This window comes from Puntigrus tetrazona, chromosome 20 (genome assembly GCF_018831695.1).
Source record: "Puntigrus tetrazona isolate hp1 chromosome 20, ASM1883169v1, whole genome shotgun sequence".
Lineage (NCBI taxonomy): Eukaryota > Metazoa > Chordata > Actinopteri > Cypriniformes > Cyprinidae > Puntigrus > Puntigrus tetrazona.
This window is the reverse complement of record NC_056718.1, coordinates 5,340,739-5,361,875: the sequence shown is the minus strand read 5'-3', so window position 1 is coordinate 5,361,875 and position 21,137 is coordinate 5,340,739. Positions and strand designations below refer to the sequence as shown.

The 21,137-nt window shown below is 37.4% G+C and overlaps 1 protein-coding gene across 1 annotated transcript in view; it reads left to right on the top strand.

Annotated features, from left to right (window-relative positions):
• Positions 1 to 1,806: 1,806 nt before the first annotated feature.
• The window catches only part of LOC122324433 (exostosin-1), a 198,864-nt gene continuing 179,533 nt past the window's right edge, over positions 1,807 to 21,137 (top strand). The window contains exons 1-2 of the mRNA XM_043218830.1: positions 1,807 to 3,138; positions 4,017 to 5,093. Coding sequence (XP_043074765.1) covers positions 4,126 to 5,093 — 968 coding nt within the window. The 5' untranslated portion in view covers positions 1,807 to 3,138; positions 4,017 to 4,125. The remainder of the gene's footprint in view (positions 3,139 to 4,016; positions 5,094 to 21,137) is intronic.

Genomic DNA, 21,137 nt, shown 5'->3' with positions numbered 1-21,137 from the left:
TTCATTGACTAATTTGCCACCCTAACTCCTGATAATAGCTGCTCCCCAGTTCACAAACATATGCAACTTACCTGTTTCATTTTGTAGTATGAACAATGTAAGCAGTGCTTTTGCTTTTTTGTTTTGATTCTGACTGATTCTCTCTTGGTGAGGATCGTCTTTCTTGATGAAGACTATTTAAGAAAAGCATGGATACTTTTATTGTTCAAAAGGGCAATCTGGAAACATTTTATGCTGTGATTTTGTTAGAAAAAAAACTGAAGAACAGGTGACACCGGTGCTGTTTGAGGCTATTGTGTCTGTCAGAATCTGCCAATAAAAAGGATAGATCTTTAATATAACAACCTAGCCTTCTAGGTCTTTATATATTTGAGAAACCACATAATCAGCAGTATCAAATGGAATTGGTTTTGATATTCTATGCGCAATATCTTTCATAAACTAACATTTTCAACAGGCGTGATTATCTCTATCTCATAAAATACTGTAATACTGTCCATTCACTGTGCATAACCCTGATAATATTAACTTCCATTGATAAATGCAATAAAACATTTTTTTAGCTGCTGGATAGTAACTATAACTAGTTTTAACAAATGGACCTTGTTGATCAGAATAATCTATGGTTAAACAGAAATATGTCTGAAACACTTTACCTGCAAGTGCGCTTGTGGCTGTTTATAGCTGTTTTTGTGCTCATGTTTAGAGGAATGACAGAGCTGAGCTTAAATCTACCACATTGTGCTTTAGGCAACTGCTACTATAGCCCAAGGACATGCCTGTGATCCAGACAGGTCAAAACCTCTTTGAAATATTCGATACAGAATTCAGTACAAACATGCAGCGGCTCTATGAATCACATCAGGGGAGCGAGGGTTAACAATATCGTTTGTTCACGGTGTTTGCAGGTTCCTACGACACACAATGCTTGAACTTTTAAAGGTCCCAGTCATGCTAGCGTAGGAAAACAATGCAAAATATCAAAGCCTGTGCAACAAATAAGCCTGATTCCACAAGGGATTGTGTGTGTGTGTGTGTGTGTGTGTGTGTGTAGGTCCATTTAACTGAGAACAATATTATGTTCTGATAGAAATGCATATTTGCCCAGAAGTCACCATGTAGGCCTTTATCTCAACAACATCCATCACTAGATGGCAGCATTTATTTCGCAATACACTTACCTCAGAAAATGAATGAACGAAGATGGCAACGCCGTTCGAGTCATTCTGGTCTTGTTAAATTGCATTTCACATTGAATTCTCTCTCTCTCTCTCTCTCTCTCTCTCTCTCTCTCTCTCTCTCTCTCACACACACACACACACACACACGCTTCCCATCGTTCGTGTAACTTCCTTATTTAACATAACTGCTGAAAAAGTTTTGTTTAACGTACATGACTAACAGTATTGATTATGAATAAGCTGGAATAATGTTTTCGTTGACTCAGCAATCTCTCAGAATTAGCTTACTGCCATCAGTTGATTAAATTGTCGCTAAATGGCGCCCGACGCTGCATCATCTTAGGTTACGAATGAGACTGATGGACTCAATAAATAACGTAATAAGTCATTAAAAAAAAGCAACGTGTTCCAAAGTTAGTCATCGACCTTTTAACTCTCCTAAATGACCCGCAATATCATTAATGAAAGCATAAAAACGTGTATATTCAGGAATTGATTTTATAGAGCACGCCAAACAGTTACTACAAAGTAGGCTAAATGCCAGAATCATGCTAACGTTCAAATAAACAATGACCTTGTGCGTACGGCTAGTACGTTAATCCAAAACAGTTACACGTTACACTTTTAAACAGATTATTTATTGACACTTTTCAGAATGTAAAACGCAGCTGTGCCGTGTGCATCGGAACAGGGGCATCATATAGTTTGTCAGTGAGGATGTTTGCAGCCTGTGGCTCGGTTATTGCTCTCGGCGCGCGTCACCGTGTCATGCTTTCCTCGCGCGATATGCATCTGTCCGTACACAGTTCTTCTGAGATGATCGGCGCTTCCCGCGGACGGTTCTTTCTCCCAGCGCTAACAGCAGAGAGGAAAGACTCGGCGGAGGTGGGAGGTTCAAGCTCATAGAGATGCCGAGCGGATTCCCCAACTCTCCCCAGAAGCCCACCGCCGTGCTCCGCGCCCGCCGACTCTGAAGGAGAAGACTTTGCCGGGGGGTCGCTCGCGGAGACGGGCGTGCGAGAGGGCGAGCGCGTGTTTTTCGCGGGCTCGTCCCGGTGAAGACGCTCCGGAGCGAAGCGGCGTCCAGCTGACAACAGCGTTAACTTTCGCGCCAAGTGCCTTCCGGAGGAGGAAAACCGTCGCGGACGCGAAGCGGTGTGAATTGACAGTCGGACGTCACGCGAGCGCACTCGGGGTTTGTTTTGGAGTCTATGCACGTGGCCGCGCCGGATTGACTCCGGATCGAGCCGTGACTGACAGCTCGCTTCAGATTAAACCAGACCGCCGGAAGGACTTTACCGCGATTGGGACCTGCGGTCCGTGTGGATTACGAGACGCTGCCAGAGTCTCCAGGATGCGAGTGGAGCTGTGAGAAGTTTCGAGGTGGTTTTGGAGAGTTGCAAACGCAACTTGAGCGCTCAGGATGTCTCAGGAACTCTGCGATGGATTTAGCTCTAAAACCTGCACGTTTATCCAGAGAGATAGGGGCTGATCATCTTCGCGTTTGTAGAAGGATCTCTCTCTTGATTTTGGTGAATATTATAGGATGAGGTCGGGATGTGTCACGATTTGTGGACGGAGTGCAGTTTGAAGAAGACTCGGTGGATTTTATGAAGTTGCGCGTCGGTCGCCAAGACGCACGGAAATATGAAGATTTTTAGATTTTTTTCAAGAAAGCATGAAAAGATAGAAACAGACAATGAACATCACGTTGCTTTATCAGGGTAATGGATTCGGACGGCGTGTGTTTTCCCGTCAGGTCCCCTTGTAATCACATTATTATACTGACGCACAATATCAAAATTCTGTATGAATACAGAAATGGCTGGGAAATACTTCTGCACCACTCCTAGCAATGCCCTGACTTGATAATGCTTTGGTTTCTAATATAAAGTTGCGAATCGTTGAAGGTCTTCTACTCATCAATAGATGATTGACGCTTCAACAGGTGACTGAGGTAAAGCATCCAATTCAGTTCGTTATGCATATATTATAGAAGTTGTGTTATGTGTAAACGTATTTATTAATCTAATTAAAAAAAAAATCTGTAGCTTTAACTGTGTTTAATTAATGCCTTATTTTTCTGCCTGAAAAAATCATGCCTGAGTTTTCAAATGAGCTGAAGAGAGTAAACATCTAACGTTTGGTTCTGAAACAGCCTCTACATAGTACAAGTTTCTCATTTTAATACATATTTTTAGAAAGTGTGTCAATTTTGTATGTAGTCAGTTTTTTTTTTTACACGTTTTAGATGAAGCTAAAAGTGTCTTAAGCTTTTTTAGCCATAGCCCGTATACAAAAGTATATCTACTTGAAAGTGTGCGTAGTGTAAGTGTATACATTTTATTCTCGTTTTCAAAAGTGAAATGAGTTAAATTGCCAAGACCTTTCACCTGAGGCTGTTACTATAGCAACATAGAACTTTATTTAAAGATCTGTATCATATGGTAACGCTGACAAAACATAAGTAGCCCACTGTCGTTGCTTATCGCTTTATTATAGATTTACATATGAGATTTACTTAGAAAAGCCTCCCTGGAAGTTGCTTTTTTTCTCCCCACACTGGTGATCTTATAAAAATATTAGTCCTGTTTTTTTTTTTTTTTTAAATAAATAGTAATTCTGCAGTGGGGTCTAAAACTCCAATAGCCTGAATTTGACACCATTTTACTCTATATGTTTTTTCCAGGTTCGATTAGATGCTGAATCCCACATTTGAAAGTGTCACATTGTAATTTAAAGTGTAAAGACTGTATTCGGACGGAGTTGCAATACCAGTCATTTTCATTCTGTAGTGTAAAGCTAACTTGACCCTCTTTATATCTGTGCTTATAGCGGTCTGTGTGCTATCAGAATGCTCCTATTGGTATGAGAGCTGGTCCCGTGGGTTTACAGTCGACCCTCCGTGCTTCCTTCTTGTCCTGCCCTGCTTCTCGCTGTCCACATGCAGGCGAAGAAGCGATACCTGCTGGTATCTGTGGGGGCCTGTAGCCTGCTACTAGCCTACCTGTGTGGCCTGCAAATCGGCGAGTTCCACAACCAGAGCCATGCGGAGCTCTATGGAGTCTCACAGATGGCCGGTGTCCCGCCTCGGCCGCCCCGCTGGCCGGATTGGGTGGATCCTCCCCTGCAGACATACCTTGGTGAGGCCGAGCAGGAAGAGGACGGACCCCTGCTTCTTCATCAGCACACGTCTCCTCGCGAGAGACGAGAAATACAGAAGAACATCTACAAGAGCCGGCGGTGTCGCATGGAGACCTGCTTCGATTTCCAGCGCTGCGAACGGGGCTTTAAAATCTATGTGTATCCGCCTCAGAAAGGTGAGGCGCCCTCGGAAAGCTACCAGAAGATTCTGGCAGCCATCGAGGAATCGCGATTCTACACGACGGACCCTAATGAGGCCTGTCTGTTTGTATTGAGTATAGACACTCTAGACAGGGACCAGCTGTCAGCTCAATATGTACATAACGTCCGAGCCCGAATTCAAAGCCTCCCTCTGTGGTACGAAGGAAGGAACCATCTGATTTTTAACTTGTACTCTGGAACGTGGCCTGATTATACGGAGGAACTAGGATTCGATATCGGCCAGGCCATGTTGGCCAAGGCCAGCACCGACATGGACAACTTTAGACCGCGCTTTGATGTGTCCATCCCTTTGTTTTCAAAAGACCATCCTCAGAAAGGAGGGAGCAAAGGTTATCTCAATCTTAACAATGTCCCTCCCTTACGGAAATACTTGCTGGTCTTCAAAGGGAAGAGGTATCTAACTGGCATCGGCTCTGAAACCAGAAATGCTTTATATCATATACACAATGGGGATGATATCATTTTATTGACTACCTGCAAACACGGGAAAGACTGGGAGAAGCACAAGGATGCGCTGTGCGACAGAGACAATGAAGAATACACAAAGTAAGTCCTACAGTTTCTTTATCATGCTGGGGTGGCTCGTCTAAAAGGAAAAGTTCACCCAAACTTGGAAACGGTATCTTCATGTTGTTCCAAACCCTGTGAGCTTATTTCGTCTTCTTTTTCTGTCCTTACAAAGAGGGACAAAGTCCTCAAAATATCATCTATTTTGGTCCACAGACGAATTAAAGTCATACAGGTTTGAAATTACATGAGTAAGAATGAATGATGGGAGAGTTTTAAGGTGACCCTGTTAACACGTTAAAACGCACTTGTTATTACTTGCAAGTAATCCAAGCCTAATCCTAACCCTAGCCATATAGTAAGTACATGAAGTTAATTAATGTTACTCAATAGCACTCAATTCATTAATTACACTGTAACAAGGACACCTTAAAAGGAAGTGTAACCGAATTTTCATTTTTGAGTGAACCCTCCGTTTTATTTGTATGTGCAGGAAATAAAACTTCATGCAACTCTTTGGTTGTGGCTTTACTTTTAAACTCCAAAGAGGATTGAAAAACACTACGGTAGTGTTTAACGTCAGAGTGATATAGACTGTTGCTTGTTTTGTACTCTAGACTGTAGCGTTCATGTAGTTATCGTGGGAATACTGCTATAAATGGAAGTTCTGTTGCATTTGTCTAGCTCAGGAAAAAAAGTGCTGTGGAAAAGGACTCTGGAGGTCTCTTAGACCCAAACAAAGCCAATCTTCATCTGTTTGTGACATTAACGTCAACAGTTTGTGTAAATGCACCGTTTTGGCGAGATTTATGTTATAGAGTTTAATTCTCTTAGGTACAATGATAGGAAAGCGATTGCCTTGTATTGTGTGCAATGCAAATAGTTTATTTCTTTTGGTAGGATCTGAGCTTTATGCACTGACTGCATGCGGAACTAGTAGCAACAATATAAAGCATCTTCTGTGAATCAAGGTATATTGTGTTCATGATAAAAAAAAATTAAATGGTGTACTAAGACACATAAATGCATTTTGCAATGTCTATAAACAGCCTGTCAATGAGTTTGGGAGTTTATATTAATTCTTCTTCCCTTAGTTGTACCTGATTATATTACAATTTTGTGATGGTGGTATTACACAGATATTACTATGTAATTATCATGTACTTACATAGGTGCAGTTATGCACGTTCCTGGTTTCCGAACGTTACAAAATAAGCGGCCTTACAAAGATTTACTCTGCGTGCTCGGGATCACGATGTCACAAGGAGAATCACACCGTGGCAGAAGCAGAAAGATCAAATTGTTAAAGCTGCAAATGATGCAAGTGAAAACAGTGTCTAAGAACATGTCTATACACTACACACATTTGAAAAAACATATGGAGATAACCATTTTTATATCGGCTGTCACAAGGAGAATTACAATATGACAGAAGTGAAAAGACAGAGTGTCGCTTCAAATCGTTGAGGTTGCAAATGGGCTAAATAAAGCAGCGTCAAAGAGCATTTTAACATCAGTCCACACACTGTACACATTTTGGGGAAAAAAATACATTTTTATAAAGAGTTCATCGTTGACTTATTTTGCCTATGATTTAAAATAAATGATTCAGAACAAAATTATAATTAAACCAGTTAAAACTAAATCGAAATAATAAAATCTAAATATTGAGAAAATGGCCATTGTCCAAATGAAGTTCTTAGCAATGCATATTACTAATAAAAAATTAAGTTTGATATTTTTACAGTAATACATTTACAAAATATCTTCATAGAACATGCTCTTCATCCTACTGATTTTTGGCATACAAGAAAAAAATATAATTTTGACCCGCACATTGTATTTTTGGCTATTGCTACAAATATATCCCATGAACTTAAGAAGGTTTTGTGGCCTAGGGACACATTTAGGGATTGCAACGGTTCAGAGTTACTCCCTGGTTTTTAAATTAAATGCTCAGCAAAGCAATTATGGTGTCATTCAGGTGTCCTCGTACTTTTGGCCATTTGGTATATTAAATAGTACTGCATTAATGTATAATGTAGTGTATTAAAGAGTTGGCAACAAAGTAATTGGTAGATCATCAGACTGAAGAAAAGAAGGTTAGAAGGTCTTGACTAGCAGACTCTCATACTTCAAATGAATTGAGAGGATTTCAGAGAGGCAGAACAGTCAATAATTGGCCCTCGATTGAATTAAGCAGGAGCTTAGAGTCACAGAAAACACACACACACACACACACACACACACACACACACACACACACAAAATGCTTCTGTGCCCAGAGATGATTACAGAGTCTGATAGAATCACTTACTGCTTCTAGTCTGACCCACCCACATAGACACTGCATCATACTCTGTCGTATAAAATGTACAGTGCAATATTTGTCGTTTTATTGCAAACCTTTGGACAACTGTGGTTATGTTTATATATTTATAATACTTTGTGGTACGCTTGTGAGTCATGGTTTTGTTTTCTGTGCCGTTAAACATGTCTTTGCTATCAATGTTATTTCTATTGTAGTAATGTGTGGTGTAGCTAACTGGTCTGTAACGCATGGTTTCGTCGCACTTTTCTAACAGGTGAGACATGACATTTTTTGCTTCTTAGAACATTTGAACGGATTTTTGATTTTATTTTGTACTAAAACGCATACACACCCTCGGTTTTTCACAAACAGCCTTTCAAAATGCAGGGTGTAACTATGTTTGCGAGTTTATATGAAGAACATCATCGTAAAAAGACATCAGTACCATATCCAGCTTCATTTTAGACGTCTGAACGTATTACTACGTTATTACAGTGTAATTACATAGGCGCAGGTGTATTTCCATTCCGAAAGTTGCAAGAAATGAAGACAATGATATATTGTGGCACGGTTTTCACAAGGAGAATCACACCGTGGCAGAAGCAACCACCCAGAGTGCTGTTTCGAACTGATATATACGCAAATGTCGCAAATAAAAACTAGAGCGTTAAATGTTAACAGTCCATGGACTATGCAAATGTGGAAACTAAAAGTGGAAAAAACATATGGATATAACCATTTTATGTCAAATTAACTCTCATTTTATGGTGAACAATAACAGATGAGCCATGAGCCGGATCTGTGGCGGCATATTGTGTTTCTTAAAACATTTGCCTAGCTCAGTAATTTAACAAGCTGAGGAAGCAATATAAATCATACATTACACAATATTGGATCTGGCATGCAGGGTCCTTGCCATCCAACACACAAACCACAATGATCGTATCACAGACTGAGACGCTCTTCAAGGCCAGTTTTGCACATACTGTGTGCAGTGTGAGATTTCACACTGATAGTGTTTATGGCGCATCACAGAGACGGGTGTTTCTTTTGGGAATTTTATGCCCTAGGGGTAGATTTTTTTATCAATACAACACATTTCACCTGAAAACTTTTTATCGTGCCCTCATTGATTTTTACTTCTTTTTAAATGCCCCGTAGATTTATTGTGTCAGGTTTGAAATGTGCATTCATTTAAAAAAACGTTAATTATTTAGTTTTTTTTAAAAGTGTGAAATGAAACGTTTTATTTTTTTTTGCAGCAGTTATAAAATTATTATGAATCCCACAGTTGTGGGGCCAATTTTTTACCAATAATAAATTAGTTTAATTAGTGGATTTGTTTACCAAGGACAAAGAGTGTCAGTTGATAACTAAAATAAAAACAGCTATAAATATGAGATATGATGTGGGGAATAAAAAACAAAGAAAAGTCAAAGTACACATCACTTTGAACAGAATATTAATGAATACATTTCCAAGCTGTATTTTTACCTAGATATTCAAAAAGAGTAAAATGGAAAAACAAACAAATAAATAAACAGTACATATATATTATTATTATTATTATTATTATTATTATTATTATTATGTTATTATTATTTGTTTCCAATCTTCACTTTTACCTAGGTATTCAAAGAGTAAAATGCGGTAAATAAATAAATATTGACTACCAGTGTTACTAAAAATAATGTTATTTATTTATGATGCACTACGTGGTGGCCATGCAATTATTTTTGCTTTAACATTTTTGTAAATAGATAAGATATAAGATAAACAAACAAATAACTGAAATTGCTTTTGTAGGCTTTTTTCATGCAAGTCGGCTATTATTTAGTTTTATTGTTACACATATCTTGTGTGCGATTTAGAGATGTACCGCAAACTCCCAAAACCGGTCGACGAACACCTGTTAATATGGGCTATGCAGACCTAAGACCTAAGACCTAAGTCGACACCGCATAACTCAAAGAGGCAACAAGCACAACACCGAAGGTAACCCAGTGGTTCACTTGATTTATTAACGCTGCACCGCTCGCAGGGACTAATATCATTTAAGGAGAGATGAGATTTGAGCGAAGTCATCTTCATCTTCTCACCTGTAAGATCGCCATTGGACTCTGTATGGAAGGTCTGCATTGAGGTTTTATTATCAAGTCAAAGAGAGCCACGTTTGGAAGATGGAAGAAGAGGAGGAGGAATAAGGTGGAGAAACAAGGGATGGAGCCCCCGCTGATAAGATGTATCGATAAGCTCTAAATTAGAGCAGCTCACGACTGGGTGCTTCCTACAAATCCATCACACTTGAGAAAGAAGGAGACAGCGTAAAGAGAGAAAGAAGGATAGAGTTAGTGCAAGGGAGAGAGAGACAGACAGAGCGAGAAGCCTGCTGTTTTTTAATTAGGGTGCGTGATTAACGTGATGTGTTGTTTTTTAGCTTCAGAATCGCACAAAAGGGAAGTGATTACAAATCCCAGTTTTACCTCCAAAATTAATCACCCTCTTCAATAAACACAGCTGCTCAAACTCCGAGAGCTCACTGCGGCGCGGCATTAAATCCTAAACTTTTATGACAACCGCATTTTGAGCTTTCCATCTGTTGAAATGCATAGGGAGAAGGTAAAAATTGGGCGGAAAAGGACCCTGTTTGTAATATCACAAACTTCCTTGGCCAACTATGTATGAAGTATTTTTACACAGTCAAAGTTGTTGTCTTCTTAAATTCTGCCAGTATTTCTTTGTGTCATATTAATTCATTTTAGACAGTACTATTTGTGGTTAAAATGGCATCTAATTTTAGGCAAAAGTGGCAGTTTAGTTAAAGAGAAGTGACAAATTAAACCAAATATTCATGTGTTGTATATATACGTAAAATTAGCGCTGTCAAGTTGAGAAATCGCATCCAAATTTAAAGTTTGTTTTAAATTTGAGATGTGATATATGCATATAAATATACACAGTGCGCACACATATATCGTGTAAACGCAAACATTTTATTATACATTAAATTGCAAATTGTTGTGAAAATCTGATCTTATGAATACATTATAGTTATTACAGTGTTGCAATACAAAATGGTCTTATGCAATTTAAATAGTTTAGGACTTTCACAAAATGTCATTCATAAGCACTTGGCAGGATTGTACATTTTCATATACAGTAACTAAGCTTACACAAATTCATATGAAGCTGCTAACCCATGCTTACAAATTGCAACGGTGCTTATGAATACTTACAGTTATTACAGTGTTGTGAAAATTTTATGCTTTAGCTTTTTAATATTTAGGTTTTGGTGTGTCTGTCACTTTCAAAATGTGACTTTCCCTTGACTGTGTAATCTTAAGTGTATGTGTGCATTTGCGCTACTGTAATGCAACACAAGAGTTTTTTATGCCTTGGTATATTGGTTGTGAATTTGTACAGTCTCCTTTGTAAATACTGATGTGCCCTAACCCTAACCCTAACCCTAACCCTAACCCTAAACCTAACCCTAAACCTAACCTAACCTAACCCTAACCCTAACCCTAACCTAACCCTAACCCTAACCCTAACCCTAACACTAACCTAACCTAACCTAACCTAACCTAACCTAACCTAACCTAACCTAACCTAACCTAACCTAACCTAACCCTAACCCTTACCCTAACCCTAACCTAACCTAACCTAACCACTTACCCTAACCCTAACCCTAAACCCTAACCTACACCTAACCTAACCCTAACCTAACCTAACCTAACCTAACCTAACCTAACCCTAACCCTAACCCTAACCCTAACCCTAACCCTAATCCTAATCCTAACCTAACCCTAACCTAACCCTTACCCTAACACTAACCCTAACCCTAACCCTAACCCTTACCCTTACCCTTACCCTAACCCTAACCTACCCTAACCCTAACCTAACCTAACCTAACCTAACCTAACCCTAACCCTAACCCTAACCCCTACCCTTGACCTTACCCTAACCCTAACCCTAACCTAATCCTAACCCTAACCCTAACCTAACCTAACCTAACCTAACCTAACCCTAACCCTAACCTAACCTAACCTAACCTAACCTAACCCTAACCTAACCTAACCTAACCTAACCTAACCTAACCTAACCTAACCTAACCTAACCCTAACCCTAACCCTAACCCTATCTACAAACTGACTAAGTTTACACAAACTCATTTGAAACTGCCAACTACTATAATATGCTGCTTGCGAACTGATATGTAGTTGTGTTTTTGTAATAAAATGGTGTGAATTCTGTATGCATTAACTATGCACAAGTAGCACATGACTAGCATTGTCTTTTTATATGTGCTTTTTAGTTGCCATTTACTTTTTAGTTTAGTTTATGCACTTTACTAATAATTTGTTTATTGTTGTAATACAACATAGTCTCATGGTAATCATAAGTACTTCATGATTCATACCACATCATTTGTAAGTATAACACAACACAGCCTCACCACAATTCCAAAATATTTTATGATTTGCTAAATTGGGTGCTAAATTCGCAAGCATTATCTGATGTGCTCCTGCCATTCATTTTGAACTGCCGACTCGTAAACACAACTCGTGAAGTTGTGTTGTTTTAATACAATGGTGTGAAATGTTTGCTGAGTTTTAGAGCGTCTTGCACATTCACAACATGACTTGCATGATTTCGATGATTGGCGTGTAACTTAAAGTTTGCTTTTGCATAATTTTCAAGTCCAAGTTTTAATGTTTATGCATTGTAAATCAAACAATTCGTATCGGAATACAGCACAGCATTGTGGTAATCTTTAAATATTTTATGATTCGTATGATAGCTGCATTTTTGCTACCATCAAATTGCGCAAATTGCGAACTGAAAATACTCTCCATCCTGCTTCTGTAAAGATACATGCATACGTCTCTTTTGAATACATATATCCAAAATCCATCACATATCACAAAAATACGTTGCCATGTCCAAGGCAAAAAGTTACATTTTAGTTGCATAACATTACTTAATGAGAACGGCATCATTTCGCAATACTTTTTCATTAACATTAATAAAATATCGGCAAAGCTTCGTGCGAATCTTTAATGGTAACGCGGCTTGTGTCTTCTGTTCCCTTAAGGATCATTTTAAGATAAATAAATGAAATAATCATTTAGATATTTTCTTGATATTCCTCTTTCAAAAACAATATTAATGCTCTGCTGTCGTAATGTGGCGTTATGAGGACAACTAATCTATTGATTAAATATTAAATGCCTTTATTCAGCTTTTCTTGAATCTACGAAATATATATTTTCCATTTGAACTCTCCCACGGTTACAGCTATTGTCGAATCCGGTTTGCTCCGTACCCGAGGGGCTTTGAGCGTGAAACAAAACTAAACAGTGACCACCTGAAATATATTTGATGAAAGTCGATTAGGCGTCTAATCAAACACAGAACACAAGACTTCAGCGAAGCCGAACTTCTCCAGAAAATGAACCGCTGTGAGCCAATTAGCGTTCCTGAGCTCGAAATGAAAATTATACCCCATCATCACTTCTACTTTCAGCCACAGGAACAGCTGACTAAATGCGTTAAATTAAATACATAATCAATATATAATACAGCTTTCTTCAGACAAAAACATATAGAATTACAAGCGTAGACACATTTTAGCCAGCAAAACGATCGGGATGTTTTGAGATGATGTTTCATGAGGCCTTTTGTGTCATTGTATAGACAGCGAGTGGTTCTCATTACAAACAATGGGATTACCGGGAAAAACATTGCTTTAAAAAAAACGAGGTGCCTCTGGCATCTACATGATCTTAGTGATATTTGATTCATTGGAAGTGAAAACCTGTAGGATAACAAATTAGCACAGCGTACCTGCTGTCGGCTGAGAGATGGATCGTGTTTCCGGCAGGAGGTTTTCAGCTACCTCGAGACTTTCAGAGATTTCAATAGGCATTCTCAGCAGTTTGGGGTACGCTGCGCTGTGGGAGACGGTGGGAAAGAATGAGAGATATAAAGAGGCCTTTGGCGGAAGAAAGAAAGATGGCGGAGAATGTTCTGAAACGTCGGTAACAACCCCACCTACCGGGAAAGAGCTGGTTGTTTGTCCAGAAACAGAAAATCTATCCTTTCTGCTTCCTAAAAAACTGAAGGGTTATTGGTGTGCCACTGATTATTTGAAATGTGCTTGCTGCCTTATTTTTACGCTGACCTTTTGCATTCATCCATCCACGGCGTAATCTAGAAACTAACTAACCCGACTAACATTAAACAAACCGGTAACACTCCATTTTAGGGTCTCTTAAATAGTTGCTTATTAGCATGCATATTACTAGAACATATTAGTAGTAATTAAGCATATGTTAATGTTTTATTTTACGTACCTAATCCTACCCAGTATCGAATTATAGCTACAGCTACCTTAGAAATTATGAATATATAGTGAATAATAGGAAATAAGTGTTCCGTCATTAGAATTACGTTTTTGGGTAACACTTTAGAATAGGTACTTGTTAACTATTAGCTACAACTTTTCCCTCAATATGTTATTATTTAAAATTATTGAAAGTTATTAAGGTAGCTTTTAAGTTTAGCTAGGAATGTAGAATAAGGCATTAATATATGCTTAATTAGCACTAATAAATGGCTAGAAATATGCATGCTAATAAGTAACTAACTCTTGTAATCGTAGACAATTTTTGGCCAGTTTTTGAGATATTGTAAGTCACGGAAAATTATAACCATTTTATTTTTCTGAAAAGTGAGTATAAATTAGTTTGAACTAATTTGTAGGTTGTCATGCAATCTTCACACGCCACACTAATAATGGAGCTTTTTGCTTACATTGGTTCTAAAAAAATAGTTTAGGTTGAAAAATGGAAAATGTTTTCGTACAAATCCAAACATTCACACGAAACCACCCTTTCGTAAAACAGTAACGTTTTCTCATAGATCGGGCTTAATTGAAAGCATACGGTTTTCATGCAATCAAAAGGAGTTGCTAGTAAAACGCTTAAAAGTAAAGAGACTTCGCCAAACCTCTTCCCTGTTCCCTAGAAGTCACGTGGGTTGTGAGCTAAAAGAGGGTGAGTAAATGATGACAGGATGTTCATTTTTGGGTGAACTATCTTGTAAGCTTTTCTGGAGAGCTACATTTTGCTGCACCTGCACCTGTCTGAGGCTAAATTTTGCTTTCCTTGGATTCCAGAGTGATCTGTTTCCCCAGACTGTGGTGCCAGCGCTCTTAAACATGATTTACTCTGTCACAGACAGCCTGTGTTCACACCTTCATTTCATTGAGTAGCCACCTGAGCCCATTCATTGAAGCACAACCCTTCATAACTGCATGACTCCATGAGAGGAGTCTGCTGCACCTGTGCGTTATTACAACCGTATCACATGCAATTTGTGTCGGAAAATTAGATGCTTTAACTGCACGCAGTACAGAAAAAACTGTTTTTTAGCTTAGTTGCAATCTTGAGATGCACAGATGCTTTGTGTTTCTGCTCTGATGTTTAATTAAAAGTTTTGGTATGCGGCAAATTTATTAACCGGTATTAACCAGTTAATACATTTTAACCAGTCGAAACTATTAACCGGTTGCTTATTAGCGTGTCTATTACTAACGTATTGGCTTTTTATTAGTACATATTCTGCATGGCCATATTCTACATCCCTAATCCTTGCCCGATAACTAGACTTACTACTACTTTACTAGCTATTAATAAGCAGCAAATCAGTAGTTTGAGTCAAAGGTCATAGTTAAGGAAGGTGAGTTGCAGTTAGTGTATTTTAGGTACATTTAAATAAACTAATTTAGTTGAAAGTCAGTCAACCATTCTGAAAAATCTGAATTCTAACGCAAAAGCCTTTCAGCGATTTTCATTTAACTCCAAAATGTCTATTTACATGACTTTTCTAGGTTTGAAAATCATAAGGTGTAGCTTACCAAAAATATCCGGCCATCCAGAATTCAGCGAATGGGTGCCGTCAGAATGAGAGTTCAAATCCTCAAGCAAGATTTTTATTCTATTTCCCTGCGTTTTTCTTATTTGTACTTATTTGTAGTGGATCCTAGCCAGATTCCTTTCCGCTGGTGTTTGTGAATGGATGAAATTGAGGAGTGCTGGAGTAGGATGACACACACACACACACACACACACACACACACACACACGAGTATGATCTGTGGATACTTTAGCTATAGAATTAAAATCTGCTTTGTAGCTCATTACAAGTAGAGATACAGACAGGCTGAACTCTAGCGCTCTGTTAAGTGAACTGGCCTTCTTTTCCGCTCTGCATCTGCAGAGGTCAATCATTTTTTACCGTACAGTTTATGAAAAGTGACATCACCATTAATAAAGCTTTACTCTGCTCAGCTGTGTCAATTCACATTTTTTCACCCGTCAAAAAATGGACAAACCCGCAGTTTCAGCCATTCTTCACACGGCCAGACAGCTGATGAGTCAGGCACTTATTTACATTTTACAAATGCATTTCCAACAAGTTTCATGCCTCAGGGGCGCTCTGAAGACGAGTGGAGATACTAGCAGCGTTCTGATTATGATGCCTGTAAAAATGAAAGATCAATACGTCTGGATGGGCCGGGCCGGCCCAGGGTTTTTGCTGGGCTGTAGGCAAGATCATGAAAATCGGTAAAAAAAAAAAAAAAAGGATTGTCAGGATATTAAAACATCCACTGAGCCATCTAGATGACTGATTTCTTTAGAGAAGAAGGGAACGCGTGCTTTTTCTTCTAACGTCTGTATTTTAGCTTTCTGTATAGTTTTTTTCCCACCTGTTTTAAAAACACTATTTTACTTTTGCATTGGGAAAAGTAGAATAAATCAAAATAGTTTCTAAAATAAGATCAAACTGTTAAGTTTATTAAGTTTTATTTAACGCAAGAAAACAAAAACGTGGGCGAACCTGCTGTATAAGCAAAAGTGAATACAATACAAACGAATCGATCAATCAGTTGATAGAAACCATGTACAAAAAAACTTTAAAAAGCGCATTTTAAAACATTTAAATCATATGAATGAATATAACAAATCTCTGATAAAAAGGTTACTTAGTTTGCAAATAATTGCTCGTATTTTCGGTGCATGACATTTCTTTGTCTTTGTCTGAACCCCTTCCTCACATTATTCTTGAGAAAACGTGACAAGCCTTAACAAGCACTGTTCCTGTCATCTAAAAGCACTTTAAGCGCTAAACAGCGGAGCACCAAAAACAGCCAGAAAACATTTTGGTTGCACTTTTATATCAGTCATATAAGCAGAATAATGCAATGCGTCATACTGTCAAGTGTTCTCTGATCAAATTTTGGATTTTCTTGCTGAATCTATGTTATATCCTGACACTCATTCTGTGTAAATGCAACACTTTAAACATTATTGTATTAAGATTGCATCATTATTATTATTATTATTATTATTATATTACTCTCTATCTTTATTATATGGAGGCATCACTCTGCAGGACTTTGGGAGAAAAAATAACTTCCTCTTTGGATTCTGATTAGCAGAATTTTGAAGAATACCCAGGAGATTTAGAAATGAACATAATAATTGGGCTCAGTAATTGGTGAGAAAATGATATCAACTTCTTTTTTGGAGCGATATACACACTCACGACCGGTTATTTTTGTAAACAGACCCCAATTATGCAAGTGGCAGTGTATTTAAACAGCATTGCTACCAACAGTGTTCTCTTCACTTCTGTATTTCAGAGTTAACGACGAGGACAGTCGTCCTGCAGAACAGTTTCCATGTTAAACTTAAAATTGTAAAAACTAAATAAACAAATAAAAGGTGTTATGATAATTATTTAGAGCCCGGTCTATTAAAAATGCGTAATAGTAATAAAAACAGCAACTTTTGGCATGCATGTGATACACGTGTTTTTGGTGTGCATTTAGGCTAATGCTCAGTTTTTTCGTGCATATGATACAAAATTTATTGCTATGCGTATGATACACAGTTTTCATTGGAAACGCATCTACCCCGCAACACTATTCCTGCCCATCGCATAAAACATGCAAGCCAAAGTCTATTTTTGCATATCAATACCGTAAGTTTTTGTTCTTATTTGGCGTAATATTTATACGCACTTTCATGAGATCAGGTTGCTTATTTTTTGGGATATTTTACCCAAAAGTAAATAAAATGCTGTTCATTTATTCAGCCTCAGTATATATATATATATATATATATATATATATATATATATATATATATATATATCAGTTCAGTTGAACGTTTATAGCTGGAACAGTGGTCCTTGGCAAGTCAGTGGCTACTGTAAAAGAATAAAAAGTTTATCAACGTACACAAAATTAATATGACATATTGAGGTCTTATGAAGCAAAACAGTCAGTCACCGCAAGAAACTGAACATTATTTACAATGTTATTACCTGTGTTCCAGTCAAAGGCAAGATTCTGATTCTTACACTTATTTATTTTAATATTCTACTAACTATAAGTATCTTTGCAACTAATTCTAATTTTTAATTCTAATTTTTCTAATCTTTGCAACTAATTCTAATTAATCTAATTAACTAATTCTCATTAATTTTCAGCCACATGTCAGCGTGTAAACGTGATCGACGCAACGCGGTGTCGTATTTATTTTTTAAATGTGCGGAAATTTCGGACTTAGTGTGCAACGAAGATTTTTAGCTGAAATCGCGGTCTTCCACAATTGAATTAAACAATACCTGCAGTTCCTAGCGATTCTTTATTTGAATAATGAACTAGTTGACCAAATCAAAACTCCTCTTTGGACTAACAGTCACTCTGACTTAAAATAAAACTCAATTTTTACTGCTGAAGAGAAAAATAACTTATTGGATGGCTTGAGTGTGAATAAATGAAAAGCAATTTTTCATTTTTGGGTGAACTATCCCTTTAAAATGAGCTTCTTCATCCAGTGGTTATATCTCAGCCTGCGCGCGTGTGCGACCCGAGGTGACCCTGGGATTTTCTCCGGTGTTTAAACTGAAGCTCCGCGGAGCAATTTGATGTTTATTTGCTCCTCTTTAGGATTACACAAATTCATAACCATGTCTAAATAGATTTATTTCTCATAACCCCCTACTGTGAAAACGTAATATACAAACGCACCCACATTCAGCCCAGTAAGCATTTAGCGCAAACGTTAATTTTCATAAATATCCCTCACTCTTTTCCGTCCCGTTTCTGAGCGCTGGCATTTATTTAACCGCAACTTGATTTACAGGAACGTCAATGCGCCTTCACCCGGAATTCTCTCAGACGAAAATGTGAACCAATCACCCTCAGCGCTGCATTCATTACATCTTCTCAGCTGTTATTTACCGTGACAGGCTAATCGATCAGTTCTTATTCTGAGTTTATTCCCCTCCAAAAATGACTTCAACGGAAATCTTAGAACTGCATCGCTTGCCCGGAGTCGTTATTAAAAGCCTCCATTAGTGAAAATGCTGAGAAATGAGAAATAGCTGCCCACTGTAGTACGCAAAAGGGCTCATTTCCGTATCCTGTTTTTCAGTTAATTCACGAGTACGGTATAATTAACCGGTTCGAACGTTCCCAAACGTCTCGTACGTTTTTTTTGGATAGCATGTTATGTATTGAATTGAATTGAATTATGTTGATGAACGCCAAGCACTGAAACTCTTAAGTGGACAAAATTGCGTATATCTGTTGCACATTTTTATTTTTATAGACTTTTATAACTAAACACTGTCACACGGCTTTAAAACCGTCAGCTGTTTTTAGGGCTGCAATGCTTTTAATGGATTTTAATGACTTGTTAATCATTTACATTTTTGGCACAGCGCGATACTGGAAGAAGGGACGCTAATGTTCTTTCTGTCAGCGTTGTGTTTCAGTTTAACTGGCATACACACACTCAGATGAACCGAGAACAGAGAGAGAGAAAGATTGACATGTCCGAAACATTGTCTTGGGATTTCGTTGTATAGCGTGACAGTAGTTTTCCCCTGAAAGAGGGGCGTCTGAAGGTCCGCTGCTGTCTTCTACAAAGTAAGTGATTCTTTTGTGGTGACCCAAACTCTCCTCTATCAGTTCATTGTAACTGAGATGTTGTAAGTGATAGTTTGTGCCTGTCAGTGTTTTCTAGTTACCCGCTTTGCCACTTCAACTACACCAAAGTCTCTTTTCTTTCGGTTCAGTTCATGGTCATCTTGGTAACAGCCTGCGACGCCATGCATTGTCGATCCCGCCTCCTCAGTACCTGATTAAAACGTTATTATTATAAGCAAATATTTTTCCAACATACACCACATTTATTTATTTAGGGTATAGAGCTTTACTACATGCTTGTCACTTCATGGCAAACAATACATTGTATGGGTGAAAATGATATTTTTTTTATTTTATTAAATAATTAGGATATTAAGTAAAGATCATGTTCCATGAAGAAATTTTGTGCATTTCCTAGTATAAATATATGAAAAATGTTGGATTAGTAATACTGATCGCTTAGAAGTTTATTTAGACAACTTTTTTTTATTTTATTGACCAGATTCAAGATTTTTAAATAGTTGTATCTTGGCCAAATATTGTCCAATTTTATCAAACCATACATCCATGGAAAGTGTATTTATAAATTGAGATTTACGTATAAATCTCGATGATAAAAAAAAAAAATAAGAGTCTGGGCTTAGCTTAAGCCAGGATATGTCTTACTTAAAGATATTTAAGCAGCTTTTATAAAAATACAATACAGTAATATTTTGCATTTTTTACAGTTTTGTATTTGAATACAGTGTAATTAATTCTTGTGATCAAAACTAACATTTTCAGCATCATTACCCCAGTCTTCAGTGTCCTTCAGAAATTACTCTAATATGCCGATTGCCTTTTTTGTAACATTTTAAATGTCTTTATCAAAATTTTTTGATATATTTAAAACCTCCTTTCTAAATAAAAGTACTTTCTATAATTTCTTTCCCCCCAAAATAATAATGACTCCAACCTTTTGAACGGTATAGCGTATAAATTTACAAAAGCTTTTTATTTCAGTTAAATGCTGATCTTTGGATATTTATATTCATTAAAGAATCCTGAAAAAAACAACAGTTTTAAATATGTATAATATAAAGAAATATTTATATTACAAGGATTTCTTAAGGATCATATGGCAGTGAAGAGTGGAGTAATGAATTTGAAATCACAGGAATAAATTACATATTCAAATAGAAAGCAATTTGTAAAGATATATCACATTATTACTAAAGGTATATCACAATATTAAAGCTTTTGCTGTATTCTGAATCACACTAATGCAGGCTTTGTTAGCAGAATAGACTATATTAAATATATAAAATATTAAAACATCTTACTGAATATTATCAGAACTAGAGCTGGGGTAAAAATAATGGTTTACAGCGCTGTACCACAACTGGATTGTTTTTTACCAGTAAAAATGTTTTAAATGAACTGAAACTAAACTACAGTAAATCAAAATATGGTAATAATACTGTAAATTGTATATTGTACAGTGTTACAATTAAATTACAGCAATAATATTGTAAACATTTTACAGTAATTTACTCGCATACAGCTGCCAGTAAGTTACTGTAAAAATTTACAGCAAGCTTTATAAATGTGTGCATTTTGAGACCGATTTTATGATGTTTTCAGGTGAGAAAGCTCATGCATGCGTTTTGGTCTGGGACTAGCCTTGTGTCATATTAACAACAAAAGGGTTATTTAGTACGAAATATTCAATTGCATCTTAGTTTCCCAGCCTTTTTCATAAAATGACAATTGAACTTTTGGATGA